This window comes from Tetranychus urticae, chromosome 2 (assembly GCF_039701765.1).
Source record: "Tetranychus urticae isolate SD_2017Ah chromosome 2, NJAU_TeUrti_SD_1.0, whole genome shotgun sequence".
NCBI lineage: Eukaryota > Metazoa > Arthropoda > Arachnida > Trombidiformes > Tetranychidae > Tetranychus > Tetranychus urticae.
In genome coordinates, this window is record NC_142959.1 from 10428087 (window position 1) to 10444711 (window position 16625).

Sequence of the window (16625 nt, forward strand, 5' to 3'; positions counted from 1 at the left end):
TCCTTTCAGAATCAAATCTCCAAAATACCGAATCCAAGTTATTAGTCCAGAATCTGGTAATTTTAGTCAGAATTGTATGCGATATGGCACAACGAATCGACAAATAAGTTTAACTGACATTTTGACTGAAGAGTTGAGGTAAGTTTATGGAGATTATGGCTTGTATCCGAAACACTTGGATTGTTTTTTCTTATTCGCAAATTGATTTAAATATTTTTTTATTTCAGAATCGCGTCAAAATTGAGCCAAATAATTCAAAACGAGATCGATTCTGCTAAAATGACTGCTACTATTCCTTATGGGCCCAAGTTGCCAACTTGTACATCTATTAAATGGCGAATCGATGTTGTAATTTCCAGTAGTTCTTTGTCAAAGGTTTTGGGGCCATTGATTATATTTGAAATTCATACCGACTCTGGCGAAAAATTAAGCTGTGGCTTCATCTTCATCAGAATTACATAGACTAGAAGAGAAGAAAAAATTGTACCCTTCATTGAGAGCAAACTCGATAAGATAGACATTTTTAAAACGTCGTTTCATCATCCATTTATCATCGGACCCCAATTTGATGCAAGATAAAGAATATAATACTCGGACTGATATTACTCAGTTATTGAGAAGTCTTTGTTATTACACTGGATAATGGTCATCGTTGGCCATTAATAGAGTTGAACGTCTAATATTAATAATATATTTGATATTTTGTTTACCTTTTGACCCACAGAAGTTGAAAAACAATAAAACTTTAAAGACTCAAATAAAGAAAGACTCTAGAAATTGAAATTATGATACAGTTTAGAGCCGAAAGAAACAAACGATTTACTTAATCAGGCAATTATTCTATCCAAATTAAAGTGCGTGTATAATGATGCTTTTGGCTCACAAAATGTTTCCACTTATAGCTGCCGACGGTAATACACTTTGTTGTTTGATAGGGAATTAGAGTAAAAAAAATTCACCGAATTTTCCATTCTTTCTATTGCACCAAATCATATTAATAAAATATCATGAATCGAACAGTGATGCTGGTTGGGTCAAATAATTTTTTGTCTCTGACTCTTATCTCTACTTTTACCACATTTTTGGAAATCTGTTGTACCTTACCTCCTCTTAATATCTAAACAACAAAATAATTTAAATTTCCATCTATCAAACTTGTGTGATTATAATGCACTTTTAACTTACAAGTTTTATTTTGTTGGATCCATGGAAAAAAATTTGTACAAGATTAGTTTTAAAGGAGAAGGATAGATGTCTCTATAAGTTTATGCAATTTATTTCCTATTTTACACAGTATTGTTTAATTGTTAATCGGATCAGTTTTTAAGTGATTAAGTAAGTAAATTGCTATAATTTGTTTTATTTTTTCTCAATCTTTGAGTCGATTTCTCGGACAAACTTCGAACAGATCTTTCTAATTTTAGTCTGTCTCTTTTGCTATTGCTCGTTATTTCATTGCATCATCAGCTGATTTTGTCTGCAGTTTAACGTTATCAAAATCAAACCTATCAGTCGTGGTCTTACTCTTGATTTTGAGTAAATTTAATTCTTGACTGAGGACTAATTTTACCTTAACTAATTCTCACACTGTTTGTTAGCTGAAAGTATTATCATAATTTTATTAAAATGGATGTGATGTATAAAGTGAAACCAATCTTTGGTGAAGAAGATATCGTGTTGCCAGATAATATGTATTATGTTAAACCGATTGCCGATTTTGGTTCTTCTAACTCTGGCTTTTTATGTGATTCTATCTCGACTCAGGTACCTGAACCAAAATCAATAAACCAGTCAAATAAGAAAGCTGGAAATTCTAAAGAAACCATGAACAAAGAGAACAAAAAAAGTGATGAAAATATGGATACATCAGCGAAGACACCTGGAAATAAATCGGAGGTTAAAGATAAAAAGCAAGGTGAAAAATCAAAGAAGGGCAAGAAAAGGCTGAACAGTGAAAATCAATCTAATCCTGATCAGTCTACATCAAAAGAAACTTCTGATGGAAATACCGGTAATCAAGGTGATAAAAATGAAGGAGGCAAAGAGGGTGAAACGCGACCGATTATTCCAACTCTGGACACCTATCTTGGGAACATTATTGGAGATGTTGTCGTTCAAGATTTTTCAATCCAAGTAGACTTTGATTACAAACCATTACGAGTTTTAAAAGTTATTAATCATTTGCGAAAAAATTTTGGCTTAAGGATAGCTGTTAAAGTATACATCAGTTCTACTGTTTTGGTTGAATCAGAGACGAATGTTGACGAATGGAGAATGTTTGAAACTTTTGAATCGACTATTTTACCTCGTCAGGATAACCAGCTATTTGTTACATTGATCGTTAGGAGATTTACACCAGAAGAAGCTTGGCTTAATAAACAACCATTCATGATTTTCGATCCTTCTCTTGGCACAGCTGTTTATGGTGAAGTTAATATTGCCCGGCATATCACACGTGCAGCTCAAGTGTTTTGTCCACCTATTTGTTCAATTTATCCAGAGAACGATCCTGATCAGGCTGCAACTGTAAAAGATATCGATGATACTTTGAACGAGATTCAAAAATTTCTCTTCACCCGAAGCCTTCAAGATAAACAAGCAAGACCCCAGATACCTGAGATCAAAGACAGAAGGCTCAAAGACAATAACGATTTAGACGTGAAATTTACTCTGGATTACATTCTTTTGCTTTCACTCAAATTATAGCCAATTGCAACTCATACTTCTAACAGAATTATATTAAACGACTGTCATTATTTATATGAATAATTGGAAACATGAAAATTTCAGTCAATAAAAAGCTCGATGATAGTTAACTCTCAATAATCACTCATTTTATTCAGGCTTTCACAAACTGGAATAAAATTCACAATGTAAAGCATGTTTAGAAGCAAGCATTAAAGAAACGTTGATTCGTGTAAACAAGAGATGATTTTATTATTCATATTGGTTTGAATGTATCGTGATAAAATATAACATGAGTTTCTTGAGGCTAGTATTTATATATTAAAAATGAAAATATAAATTTGTTTGTTTATGATCTAATTACAGTGTTTGTTTCATGATTTCGTCGATTCGTCACTTTTTTACATTAAAAGGGTTTTTTTAAAATAACTTGAGTTAACGGACAATTGCGGTTGTTTAGATGTATTTTAATAGTAGGTAACGCCAACAGGTGCACTAGCATAAGGTTCGTGATCACCGTAACCAGATGAATGACCATAAGATGGGGCAGCATATTGATGGCCTGATGAACCATAAGTACCAAGAATGTGACCATAACGTCCATGGCCTTGGTTTCCGTACTTATCATGGTTGCCATACTTGTTGTGGCCATAATTATTGTGAGAAGCGAGACCTTAATCAAAAGAATAAGAAATATCTTTAGAAATGCAATTTTCCTAAACTCAAGATTCTTCATAAAATCAGTTGAAAGCATATTAAATTGTCTCACCATGATGTCCATGGTTATTGTGATGACCCCAGTTAGATCCATGGTCACCCCAACCGCCATTGTGAGCTTTCTTGGCGTATTCCTTGTCATAAGCCCATTGTTTCTCGTAACCGTAACCTCGGTTTCTGAATGAAAAAAAGTGATTTATTATTGACATTTTTTCATGACAATCCGAGTTATAAAAGAGTTGAGTAAACACACAAAAATTGAATCATATTAATAAATGTTAAAATGTTTGCCATTTTGTTGTGACATTGAAACAATTTAACACAAAATTAAGTGAATCAAGAAAATAATTCCCTTTTTTCCAGGTCAAAAGCTGTTAATTTGAATTTGGTTTAATGAATGCACCAAAATTGCTCAGTGGTCATGAAAAGTATCTGACCTGAACAAGGTAATTAACACATTTTGTACATTCAACACTAACCTTGAGTAAAGTCCATAATCTTGATTATGTCCATGGCTACCATGTTGTCCACCATAGCCAGCATTTGAGCCCCAACCGCCATACTTTTTCAATCCATTTGATCCCCAGCCATTGTCACCATAAGCATCATGACTTCCTGTAATCAGTTGAACATGAGATGTAAGTTGAACCAAAGAAAAGTAATAAAGCATTTACTAACCATAAGCACCATGACCATGGTCACCCCATGATGATGCATGTTTACCATAATCATCATGGCTACTTGATGATGGATATCCATAGCTTGATGAATAAGCTGCTTCAGCAACGACAAGATCTTTAGTTTCAGCAGCAAAGCTCAATGAAACAGATGATAAAACAGTTAACACAATCTGAAGAGGGAACAGAAAAAAAAGAGAAACATTTTTAATCCTTTTTTCATTTCTTTTCATGGGTTTGATGAAAACAGCAACTCTGGTCAATTCACTTTCCCTTCATTGAACTGGTTAACAAAAGTTAAACTTACCAAGAACTTCATTTTCAATATTACTTTAAAACTTTTGGAAAAGGATAAAATGTTGAACAAAATGTATCGAAGGGTTGAAATGAGCAAAACAGTTGAATACACTGGCACTAGTTCGTTGAAATGACAAGCCAACCAATGAGCAATGTTGATGAGCTTCAGTCACTTTTTATACCAACAGTGAAAACTTTTTTCCACCAAATTAATTCATGTCCATGAACCTCCCTCTTTATCCTATTCTGGCCTCACTTGAGTCCCGTCAAAGTCAACAAGGGAGTTACAATGTGCTTATAGACGTTATTAGATGACAACAGTTTACTGAGCGATTCTCAATTAGCCAGCCCACTTTTGACCTTTATATCGACAGTAAACTTTCCTTGTTGCTTTCATGGAAAGTAACAAGAGAAACAAAAGTCGAAAGAGAAAACTTTTTCGTCAAAATTGGTTCTTTTTTTTACATGTTGACTGGTCACTTTCACTTTCTATTGTTTCCACTATTACAACACTCTTGTCCATTAAGATTACCGTTCTTGTTACACTTTTGCATTTTGATCCATTTTTAGTGCAAAATGTCTTTCTTTCTCTTCTTCGTCTTCACACATTTTCACTTTATCATCATTAAAGACCAGTTAAACTGTCCAGTTAAGAGTTACCACTTACGCGATTCAAATTTACACGTTAATTGCCCTGGTCTAGGCCTTGAATGGACTTACTTGTACGTGAGAAAGTTTACAATAAACATTTGATCTACTTTCACTTTTTTTTTACTTTTGGTCAGCCTTTATTGCCATTAGTGTTTCATGAAACAAAAGTCAAGTGACCATCACCATGATGAATAATCAGTACCATTTAAAAGACAACAAATCTCTTTACACTTCCGTTCATCTGAATACTTTGATTGTAGTTTTTGTATTAATAAATATATCATTTTAAAATTTCCAATAACTATAATTTATCTTGTGTAGGTCGCCTCAACTCAAAAGAAACGCTTGTTGAACAGATTTTCCTAAATTTTTACATTCTATCGACTATAATATTCCGATCTCATATCAACAGACAATGACTTGGAGCATCTAAAATCACAGCTTGATCAAAAGCTCAATATTTTGTTTAATGCTACCAGATTTGCAAGTGATTTCAATGTGAAAGGCTATTTCAAAAAATAACCAAAATGCTGGAAATTTGTCTTCTAATGTAAATCAGTTTTAACTGATTTTTTCATTAAAACTAAATATGTTTATATAAATTTTATTTCAGGCTAAGATTGAGAAAATTATTGACAGAAATTGAATTTTAAAATGATCAATTTGTTATCAAAATAATAATGTAAAGTAACCAGCCGATGAGGCTTCCCCTTAAATAACCAGAATTTGCAATAAAATGAATTTATCATCGTTAATTTATCATTTGATTGTTTCGTTTTCCGTTGTTTCATACCAAATAATTATGGACGACTTTGAATAAAACCTTTGTAATTGGGAAAAATGGCTTTTTCTGGTTAACTGTTTTTACCTGGTTTTTACTGGTAAATGCAGAAAGATTACTCTCGCAATTGTTTCCAGTTTTCAGAGTTAACCATTAACAATCAAGAGGCTAAAACTCATTTAATGATTATCATGCTAAACCATAAGGCAATTGTTTAATTTATTTTATAACATTAATCAACCTCATATCGACAACACTAATTTAAATTGTTTGACCAACAACAACCATTGTCCTTCAAAAAGCGCTTTTCAGATCATTTTTTTTCTTCATTCTTTTTTTTCTCTCTCTAACCTAACATTACTTGATTATCGCCATTTTCATTGTCTATTTTGATTGTTAATTGTGATCATATTAATAATATCATGATGATAACTTGATCTTTCACCTTCAAAATGTGATATTAAACTGTGCCTTGAATTGTGTGTGTTTTTTTTGGTTTCACCGATTGTAACAAAAATTGTGAGTAAACTTGTTTGTTCCTTGAACTTTGATTAAATTGTGCGATGAGCAGCTAATTATTCAACGACTAGGCTATAAAAATGATGTTAATTGTAATAATTAAAGTAGATGTTTACTGAATAGGTTAAGGTGACAATTGAGATGAACAGTGAAAAATAAAAGTATAACCATTTAACTGTCCATCCTTGCAAGTGAATCTTTCCTTCTCATGGTTTGTCTTGTGTATTGCCATTATAATTATTTAATTATTACATTAAAGTGTTCATTAAATTATCCTGGAAACTCTTTCATGTTTTAATAAACAATTTATCAATCAAGTGTTGTCAGCTTTTAATATTTAAACCCGAAACGCCAAACTGTTTTCATTTAGACACTTTAACCAAATTTATTAACATTTGTTCAATCTGCACAATTAACCATCCAATTCCCATCATGAGAATCATTTTCAAACAATTAAACCTCTTAACCATTTCATCGCTGTAATAATTCATCAGTAATTTACCTTAAATCCCAATCAATCAAAGTTATAAGTGACCAGAAGAAGCAAATGATTTTTGGATGGAAGAAGAAGAAAAGATGATTCAGATTCTCTTCTCTTTCCACTTTCTCTTCTTAATCACAATTTTAATCATGCAATTATTGCAGTCTAACAATTTCAAGATCAAATGGGAAATCATCAACTCTGACCCTGATAGCCTTGATTGTAACATTCAAGTGTAACGCTTGTTTTACCCTCAACAGCGATCAAAAATGGAAACCCAAATTTTTCCCAAACTTACCTAATCGTTAGACAAGATTTAAAATTTCAAATTTCCAATGAAACTCTAATTCTGGATAAAACCAAAAACCCAACTAGACTTGAAGGCTTCACTGAGCTTCACAACATACAGCAATGAATCAAATGCAATTGAATCTGTCAAAATATACTTTACTTTAAACCAAACCTAGTAAGTTGAAGCAAATTATTGACCCAATAAATGACCCTTGACTTTAATGTTGAATTTATTTCCTTCATTTTTGAATAAACATTTCGCATTCAATATTGAAACTTGAAGCTTAATCTCGATCTGGGAACCTTTTATTAAGGTTATTTGGATTAAAAGTAGTCACTTGAAATAGATTAAAGGTTTATCTCTGTGAATCTATTCAGTTGCGAATTGATCTTAATCAATAAATTAATCTTGAACAATACTTTAATTTTTTACTCAATTTCAAGTTGATCTTCTTTACTCACTCTTGGAAACCCCTTTAAAAAAGGTCACTCAATTATCATCTTGACTAAAGTGAATTTGAAATTAAAATTCATTATCAGGTCATTTGTTGACATTTTAAAGGTTGTCAATGAATCTAAATGGTCAACAATCAACTTTCACCTGAATTTGTATTGTGCGAAACCATTAGAATCCTCATCTTTATCAATTAATTTAGTTTGTTCAAGTTGAACAAAATGCAAACCCATTTACTTTGATCATTCATTTAATGAACATTTTTGAAGGACAATCATTTGTAACAATCAACTTTATTGTATCATTAATCACAAGTAAAGTAATAGAACAAGTTGAAGAAGAAGAAAAGTACAAAAAAAAATAACTTTTCATGAAAATTTGATTCCAAAGTGCTCTTGTCAATCAATGGGTTAAACATTAATATGTACAATGAACAAATCTTACAATTGGTGATCACTTAATGATCATTAAATTGTCTCATGAACATTGATTTACCATTTGATACTGATTCAACTTGATTTTGTAAATAAAATTTACACTTTTCAAAAGCAAAATCAAAAGCAAAATCAAAAGTAAAATCAAAAGTCAAGTCAAAAGTGAAGTCAAAAATTGCAGTCTAAAAATGAAATGACTGACCATTGATTAGTCCAAGTTAATTAAAGTCACTTTCAAATTGGTTCCATATTGTTCAATGAGAAACATGAAAAAGAGTTGAGAAAAAATTGTTGATTGGAGAGATTTTTTTCATCGTTTTGGTTGAATAGATTTAATCAAAATTATTATTGACCAAGCAAATTTGCTTGACCTTTAAAATTACCGATTGAACAACTAACCTTGAAAAAAGGTAACTTTGTCTGTAAATGCAATTGAAATTGTATCAATAAATATCAATAAATGGTTCAATTGGGTTCGCTATGAGATTTATATTGGGATACAATTTTGGTAATCAGTTGGTCAAATTGATACGTTAATTAAGGTTGGAATCAAGATCAAGGTAACATTGTTTTCAACGTTAATTCATTGAGATTAACTTCCATTGATGTTGATTCAGATGGAATGGACATTTTGGTTAAATAACGTTTAACCTGCAAATAACAATAGAAGTGGATAAATGTTGATCATCGTAATAATAATCAAGATGATAAAGATAATTAAGAGCCAAATAACGTTTTTCATTTTCTTTCTTCGTCTTTAATCTATTTTGTTCAGCGTTTTTTTCCTCATTTTCATGGACTCAGATTTCAATCTGACTAAATGAGTTAATCAATTGAAATCAAGTCATGTCTTTACAATTAAGATAACAATGATTTAAACCTTTCTATTAATATTTATCTGATTCAAGAAATGATTTGATTCATTTAAAATGAGCTTCTCTTTTTTTTGCTGTTGAATTTTTAAATTGTTTTTCTACTCATTTCTCAATTCAATTAGCTTCAACCAATTGGATCATTAAGTTGCTTAAGATTGTGTTAATGATCATATATTATGATTATATATTTGATTGTCGGTTAATTGTTTCTAAATATTGTTATCCTTGATTTAAAGTAAGAGAAACCTTTTAACAGGATTACTCAAGATGCTAATTGTGACAATTTAAAACATGAAAAATTGAATACAATTTTGCAAAAATGAATTATAATTTAATGATGAATGGCGAAGAAAATTAAATATTTAAACTTTTATATAACAGTATCCATTCTTGGTTAATATGACACAGATTTTCTTATCAGAATTAACTATTCTGAAAATGGAAGACAGTAAAGAGCCATCCATTCGTTTAAACACCGAGATAAATTTGTCACTCATATCCATATTAATGTAGTCGTAATAAATTCTGACATCAATTTCATGTAGCTCGAAAAAGGTACTTAAAGATACAACAGGAGTTTGCCAGTTGATCCTATTGTCCAACACGCGATCAGCAAAAATTAATCCATTCTTTAATTTAAGGTTGACTAATTTCATTGTGGCCCTAGCATCTTCAACTGAACAATGACCACGTTTTCCTTGTTGAATTTTTTCTTCCAAAAAAATGGACGATAATGTTTTCAGTCCAGGCTTCGATCCGCGAGATCCAGATAAATTATAAATAACACTTGTATCAATACAATAGGGATGGAATGTTTTCAGAGCTTTCAGATCATTCTGCAAAGATTGGCCACATAAAATTGCATCTCGTGGAATTATTTTCTTTAAAATTTTTTTAACATCGGATAAGGTTATGTCTACTGGGTCTAGCATTTCTTTCGTGATCCCACTGAAACGGGTAATATAGTCCTTTATGGGAACTTCTGGTTTCACAAGAGTATCCAAAACCAAGTTATAATTTTCATCGACTATGCTGACTCGAGTCAAAACACTTTCGTTTCCTTCGGCTAAACACATTTCACAATCTATAGCGAATAATGGCGAGTTTTCTGTCACGGGTAGATATCTTTTTCGTATTGTATGGCGAATGTCGCTTAGTGGTTTAGGAAATTGATAGCATTCTTCTAGCATTTGACCAGGAGATAGCAACAAATCCAATTTTGTAAATTTTTTAGTCTTGCTGTTCAGTTCTTCGTTTTCACTTTCAATTTTCCTTGTATTTTGTGTTTTGATTTTCATAGTGCCATCTGGCTGTCGAAGTTTCGCGGTCTGATTCTTGGATAAATTAATGGTCAATAGATAGTCCAACCAATCGGGATATATTTCAAACTGTAAAATTAATAAAAATTTAGCTAAGTACATTGAAAAATATTAATGAACGAAAGTGGAACATACCCTGACAATTTCGTCAAATGTAGTAGAAAATTTTGAATGAAGCTCATCAGCATCAAAGTCTAACAGGAAAACAGCAGCCTTCTCAGCTTTCAACACTCGCTGTAATATAAACCATTCTGGTTTAAAATTAAGTTTTGGCGCGGGAAGGAAGCAACTTAGGATTAATTGTTGCATGTCGCCCAGAGTTAAAAATTGTTGCTCTCGATTCTTCAGATCGTGAGCTCCTTTTGCGTTGAAGCCTTTCATGAGTAAAATGAATTTAGGCTTTAATTTATTCAATTTTTGTTGTTCTCTCCTCTTTTCTTTGTCAATGATTTCCATCTGATTATCCATCTGATGTTATTAGGTAAAATTAGTCCACAGTCAAGAATTAAATTTACTCAAAATCAAGAGTAAGACCACGACTGATAGGTTTGATTTTGATAACGTTAAACTGTAGACAAAATCAGCTGGTGATGCAATGAAATAACGAGCAATAGCAAAAGAGACAGACTAAAATTAGAAAGATCTTTTCGAAGTTTGTTCGAGATTGATTGATCCAAAGATTGAGAAAAAATAAAACATATTTTAGCAATCATACTTACATACTTACAATTATACTTAATCCCTTAAACACTGATCCGATTACAATTACAGTCACCTACCAGAAACTGCAGTTAATTTTTTTCAACGGTCCCTTTTGTTTCATTGTTTACATTTTGTTTATAATGTACCACATGTAATGAAAAATGGCGAGAAGAAATTTGTCAATCAAAGAAAGATTGAAAATTATTGAAAATAAAGTGTGATGATGATTAACTTCAATAAAACAAACCAAGCACAAAAACTTAAAACATATGTTCCTCTCTCTCTTTCAACCTTCGCCACTAGGGCTTTTTCAATATAACTCAATGCATTACAATTGTATCTTTCCAATCAAAAGCAGGTAACCCTAGCGGTAAATGTAAACGTGAAATATTATACTTTTAACTACGCACATTTCAACCATTGTATTTATATGTTTATTATGATTATTTTTTATACTGAATTTAACTAAACCATTTGTACCCTGATATTCCTATGTCCCATGAGAGACATATATACTCCGAACTTTTCTCTAACATTATCAATAAAGTTTGACTTCAACTTTCAACTTTGCCTCTTCAATCCCTTGTGCTGCCCTCTCTCCTTCTTACTCTTCACTCGAAACCGAGAGGTTTTAGAATAGTAAGATCCCTCCCCTTTCTCTCTTACTTTTCACTTTTGGTTCATCTCCATAGAAAAGTAAGTTAAATCTTCCTCTTTTGACTGTTAACAGTTGTGAACGGTCACATTTGGCGCAGTCGACAGGATCTCTTCTCCTGTTTTTCATCAGACGTATCTCTTGTCTCCATCTATCAGCCGACTTTTCCAGCCTAATTGTCCTTTGGTGGAACAGAACCCCCCTAAAACCAGTTTGCCGACCCAGCTTCCTCCGTTCTTTGATAACTCCTCAAGTTCAAGCTGTTGAAACTCCCGCTGGTCCTTCTGCTCCATCTAGTGGTCTAATTTAACCTGGTAACATTTAACTTTAGCCGAGAACAAAATGGCATATGATCATATGGATACTAACCTCTCTGATCAAATATCCACAGATCCAGATGCCCAAAGAGACAACCTCGACTCGAACCCAATCACAAATCCAAATCAACCAGCCCATCCACCCTTGGGTAACCAACCAAATGGTCGTCTACCAACATTAATCCGTAATCCATACCTCCCGCCTACACCAGCAGTTCGATTCCAAGACCAAAATAGGAACCGTTTATCCACTACATCACAACTAGACACGACTATCGACCAACCAACGCAGTACATAACCTTACCACAGAAGAAGGTTCTCAAATGTTACACGGGCGAACCATCTGGCATCCGCATCCAAGCTTGGTTAGTCCTGTACGAAAGACATATCAACACCAACGATCCATACACCCTTATCAGAGACTTAGTCTACAGCCTAGACAAAGAAGCTCTAAGTTGGTACGCCGAGGAAATCGCATCTGAAGAGCATGTTGATTGGAACGCTGTCAAATCTTTAATGATCACTCGCTTCGGTTCTGAATTTAAGGACCCACTTCTCGAAGCTCAACGTATCCGTCTTGAGCGTACAGAGACAGTGACTGAGTATTATCGCCGCAAGATAAAACTCCTCCGTGAAGCAAAATTGGCTGAACATCAAGTCATCTCTCAACTAACTTCTGGTTTACCCTTTGCTTGGACTCTCCATATGAGCTCTGGACGCCCTCGTACACTCTCTGATTGGCTCGAAATAGCCACTGAAACCGAAATGCGTTACAAACAAAAGGAAAAATTCCTAACAAAGCAACAACCAAAGAAACCCGCTGCTAAAACATTGGTCGCCGCACCTCCACATAACAATAGCCGCCCTCGTCAATCTGCTGAACGCCGTCCTCCAGTCTGTAGGTACTGTGAAAGACTTGGTAAAAAGGAAAACCATTGGCATCGTGAATGTCCTAATCGTTCTCAAACCAGTCAACCTCGACCATCGACCCACACTGCCGAGGAAGAACTCCATCCAGATGACCACGGAGACGTATGTTTCGCTAAAAACATATCCCCAATACTGAAATTCATCGATATCCCGCTAACAATCGAAGGTATTTCCGTCGAAGCCTTCATTGACACCGGTAGTACAATCAGTATAATGAGTCTAAAGACATGTAGAAGACTCAACCTTCCTATCAACAATAAACAACAGATAACCATCAACCAATTAGAAGGTTCAACAAAGAGTGTTGGATACACTCTCGCCTCAACTACCATCCATAAAACAACCAAGACGATCAAGTATCACATCATCTCCAACTTCCGCTATCCAATCTTAATCGGTCTCAACACCAGTATCGAATTCGGTCTTCACCTTAACCTAGAAGATAAGACTGTCAGCATTCGATCTCCAGAGACTCAAGAATTAGTAACCCTGTTAGGAGAAACACATGAGAAAGATCAACTTGCCGCTCTCATCGAAAAACATAAATCTGCCTTCGCCCAAAATGAAACAGACATTGGCCGCATCACCGTTGCCAAACATCGGATTACCACTATTAACCATCCTCCAATTCAACTTAGGGCCTATCGTCGTCCTCAAGCCGAACTTGATGAAATAAGTCGTCAAGTTAAAGAATACAAAGAAAAAGGATTGGTTCGTGATAGTGAAAGTCCTTGGGCCTTCCCAGTCACATGTGTACCAAAGAAAGATGGTGGTACACGACTCTGCATAGATTTCCGTCGTCTCAATGCCCTCACCATAGATGACAAGATGCCGCTGCCACGGATCAATGATGTCATTGATCGTCTTCAAGGCAGTAAGTACTTCTCGACACTTGACGTCAAATGGGGATATTGGCATATTGAGATGGACCCAGAAAGCATCGAGAAAACTGCTTTCGTAACTCATGAAGGACACTATGAATGGCTCGTCATGCCATTTGGTCTTAAAAACGCCCCAGCAACTTTTCAAAGAATTCTACAAAGAGTACTTGGTTCTTTACTCTACAACGGCGCAATAAATTACTTAGACGACATCATCATTTACAGCAAAACCTTCTCTGAACATCTTCAACTCTTAGAGAAGATCTTCACCCTTTGCAAGGACAACAACATCAAACTAAAGCTGTCTAAATGCGACTTCGCGCAAAATGAAGTTGACTATCTTGGATACATCATCAGTGAAGAAGGAGTTAGACCATCCAAACAAAAGGTCAAAGCTGTTGAACATTTCCCTGTTCCAAGTAATGTCAAGGAAGTTCGTCAATTCTTAGGACTTGCAAACTATTACCGCCGCTTCATAGACAAGTTCTCAACCATCTCTAAACCATTAACCAGGCTCCTCTGTAAAAACATCGCTTTCCACTGGAAAGATGAACATCAAACCGCTTTTCAAATCCTCAAAAACAAGTTAATCAATGAACCCGTCCTCGCTATTTACAACAAGGATGAACCGTGTACCCTTTACACTGACGCTTCAAAGATTGGTATTGGAGCTACGCTAGTTCAAACCGACAAACATGGTCTTGAACATCCAATCGCTTATTTTTCCAAAGCACTCAATGAACACCAAGGCAACTATACCGCATTTGAACTTGAATGCCTCGCAGTTGTGGAAGCTGTTGATCACTTCGAAGCTTATCTCAGCCTCCCATTTAAAGTCATCACTGATCATAGTGCATTGAAATGGCTCCTCACGCTCAAGAAACCCAAAGGAAGACTCTATCGCTGGAGTATCAAGCTCTCTACTCGATCCTATGAGCTATTTCATCGAGCTGGCGTCTCTCAACAACACGTTGATGCCTTATCAAGAGCCCCAGTTACTTTCCTCATCGATGCTGATGAAATCAAACAACATCAAGCCACCACTGACTTCTCTCATATCCAACAATCTTTCAAAGTGGATGGCATTGTCACCGTGAAAACCCGTGGTTCCACTCGAGCAATCATTCCACCAACACTCCGTAATAAAGTCTTACAGCATTTTCACGACGATTACAGTCACCCTGGGAAAAACAAGACTGTAAAACTTATTACTCGTTTCTATTGGTGGCCTCATATGATCTCAGACATCAAAGCTTATGTCGATTCATGCCGTTCATGCCAGCTTGTCAAGCAAACCCATCGTCCAAGTATTGGTCAAATGATCCTCCCTTCAGTTGATCTCGAACCTGGTGATCTCGTCGGCCTCGATACTATAGTCATGGGACCTGCAGCTGGTAGTACTCGACATAAGTACATTCAAGTCTTCATAGACCACTTTTCACGTTATGTTTGGGCCTTTCCCACAACCACCAACACATCAGCATCCATAGTAACCCTCTTGGACAAACTTATCCAAGCTGGTATTCGTATCAAAGCTATTCTAACTGACTGTCACAAGAATTTCCAAAGTACAGTCTTGAAACAAGCTTTCAAACGCCACAACATAAAGCATATCTTTAGTACTCCATATCATCCACAAACCAACGGTATTGTCGAACGTATCAATGGAACTTTGATGGTCAAAGTAAGAGCTGCTTTACAAGATCATCCTCATCGTAAATGGACAACGCTCTTACCAAAGATTGTCACAGATTACAACAACACTCCACACGATATCACTGGTTATGCTCCTGCATATCTCTTCTTTGGAACCGATCCAACTCCGACTTTCTCTGGTCAAACCAACAATCTCCAGGAAGCACGAGAATTAGCCCGGACCAGGACACGTACGGAACAAGAAAGAAGGAAACAAAGACATGACGCTAAACATCCCGTCGCAAACTTTGAGATTGGATCCAAAGTACTCAAGGAAGTACCATTTAACCATCCATCCAAAACTAAAGTCACAGCTAAGTATACAGGTCCATACTATGTCATCAAGAAGATCACGGACGTAACCTACATCATCTCGGAATCACTTTCAGGAACACCAATTCAAGCTCATTCATCCCAGCTCAAGCAGTTTGTTGATAGACAACAAACTCAAATTACAGTGGGCGAATGTGATGATGATTAACTTCAATAAAACAAACCAAGCACAAAAACTTAAAACATATGTTCCTCTCTCTCTTTCAACCTTCGCCACTAGGGCTTTTTCAATATAACTCAATGCATTACAATTGTATCTTTCCAATCAAAAGCAGGTAACCCTAGCGGTAAATGTAAACGTGAAATATTATACTTTTAACTACGCACATTTCAACCATTGTATTTATATGTTTATTATGATTATTTTTTATACTGAATTTAACTAAACCATTTGTACCCTGATATTCCTATGTCCCATGAGAGACATATATACTCCGAACTTTTCTCTAACATTATCAATAAAGTTTGACTTCAACTTTCAACTTTGCCTCTTCAATCCCTTGTGCTGCCCTCTCTCCTTCTTACTCTTCACTCGAAACCGAGAGGTTTTAGAATAGTAAGATCCCTCCCCTTTCTCTCTTACTTTTCACTTTTGGTTCATCTCCATAGAAAAGTAAGTTAAATCTTCCTCTTTTGACTGTTAACAGTTGTGAACGGTCACAAAAGAAAACAATTATTGTGAAGCTGAAGAGCTTGATTCAGAAAAAAATAAAACAAATTATAGCAATTTACTTACTTAATCACTTAAACGCTGATCCGATTAACAATTATGTAAACAATACTGTGGAAAGTAGGAAATCAATTGGATAAAAATTATATAGAGACATCTATCCTTCTCCTTTAAAACTAATCTTGTACCTTTTACTGCAAACTTTTTTCATGGAAGCTAGCAAAGTAAAACTTGTATTTTAAAGGTTAGTCATAATCCAA

General features: G+C 34.7%; 3 protein-coding genes across 7 annotated transcripts; 1 reads left to right on the forward strand and 2 right to left on the reverse strand.

The window, feature by feature from the left end:
- Positions 1-1282: 1282 nt before the first annotated feature.
- LOC107359543 (uncharacterized) lies at positions 1283-2816 on the forward strand. 3 transcript variants are annotated; one of them, XM_015926026.3, is made up of 2 exons: positions 1283-1335; positions 1468-2816. In XM_015926026.3, the coding sequence occupies exon 2, from the start codon at positions 1627-1629 to the stop codon at positions 2704-2706; it is 1080 nt and encodes a 359-aa protein (XP_015781512.2). In that variant the 5' UTR covers positions 1283-1335; positions 1468-1626; the 3' UTR covers positions 2707-2816. The 3 variants fall into 3 exon arrangements, with proteins under 3 accessions (XP_015781512.2, XP_015781513.2, XP_015781514.1); XM_015926027.3 differs by having other exon boundaries at positions 1599-2816; XM_015926028.3 differs by having other exon boundaries at positions 1765-2816.
- Positions 2817-2908: 92 nt separating this feature from the next.
- On the reverse strand, positions 2909-4517 carry LOC107359544 (uncharacterized). The gene is made up of 5 exons (XM_015926029.3): positions 4387-4517; positions 4081-4252; positions 3882-4017; positions 3455-3579; positions 2909-3358 (listed from the first exon to the last, which is right to left on the reverse strand). The coding sequence occupies exons 1-5, from the start codon at positions 4396-4398 to the stop codon at positions 3153-3155; spliced, it is 651 nt and encodes a 216-aa protein (XP_015781515.1). The 5' UTR covers positions 4399-4517; the 3' UTR covers positions 2909-3152.
- A 4654-nt stretch (positions 4518-9171) lies between these two features.
- Positions 9172-16493, reverse strand: Rexo5 (RNA exonuclease 5). 3 transcript variants are annotated; one of them, XM_015926037.3, is made up of 4 exons: positions 16432-16493; positions 10909-10992; positions 10317-10765; positions 9172-10250 (listed from the first exon to the last, which is right to left on the reverse strand). In XM_015926037.3, exons 3-4 carry the CDS (start codon positions 10647-10649, stop codon positions 9225-9227), a joined length of 1359 nt encoding a protein of 452 aa, XP_015781523.2. In that variant the 5' UTR covers positions 10650-10765; positions 10909-10992; positions 16432-16493; the 3' UTR covers positions 9172-9224. The 3 variants fall into 3 exon arrangements, with proteins under 3 accessions (XP_015781523.2, XP_015781521.2, XP_089123585.1); XM_015926035.3 differs by having other exon boundaries at positions 10901-10992; XM_089267459.1 differs by having other exon boundaries at positions 10317-10808; positions 10901-10992.
- Between the last annotated feature and the right edge of the window lie 132 nt (positions 16494-16625).

Bases quoted from the DNA above. Each gene is read 5' to 3' on its own strand.
- LOC107359543 (XM_015926026.3), top strand. From the start codon at position 1,627: ATGGATGTGATGTATAAAGTGAAACCAATCTTTGGTGAAGAAGATATC.
- LOC107359544 (XM_015926029.3), bottom strand. The intron at 3,580-3,881 runs GTTAGTGTTGAA...TTTTTCATTCAG, and splicing joins GATTATGGACTTTACTCAAG to AAACCGAGGTTACGGTTACG. The intron at 3,359-3,454 runs GTGAGACAATTT...CTTTTGATTAAG, and splicing joins CAATAACCATGGACATCATG to GTCTCGCTTCTCACAATAAT.
- Rexo5 (XM_015926037.3), bottom strand. From the start codon at position 10,649: ATGGATAATCAGATGGAAATCATTGACAAAGAAAAGAGGAGAGAACAA. The intron at 10,251-10,316 runs GTATGTTCCACT...TTAATTTTACAG, and splicing joins CATTTGACGAAATTGTCAGG to TTTGAAATATATCCCGATTG.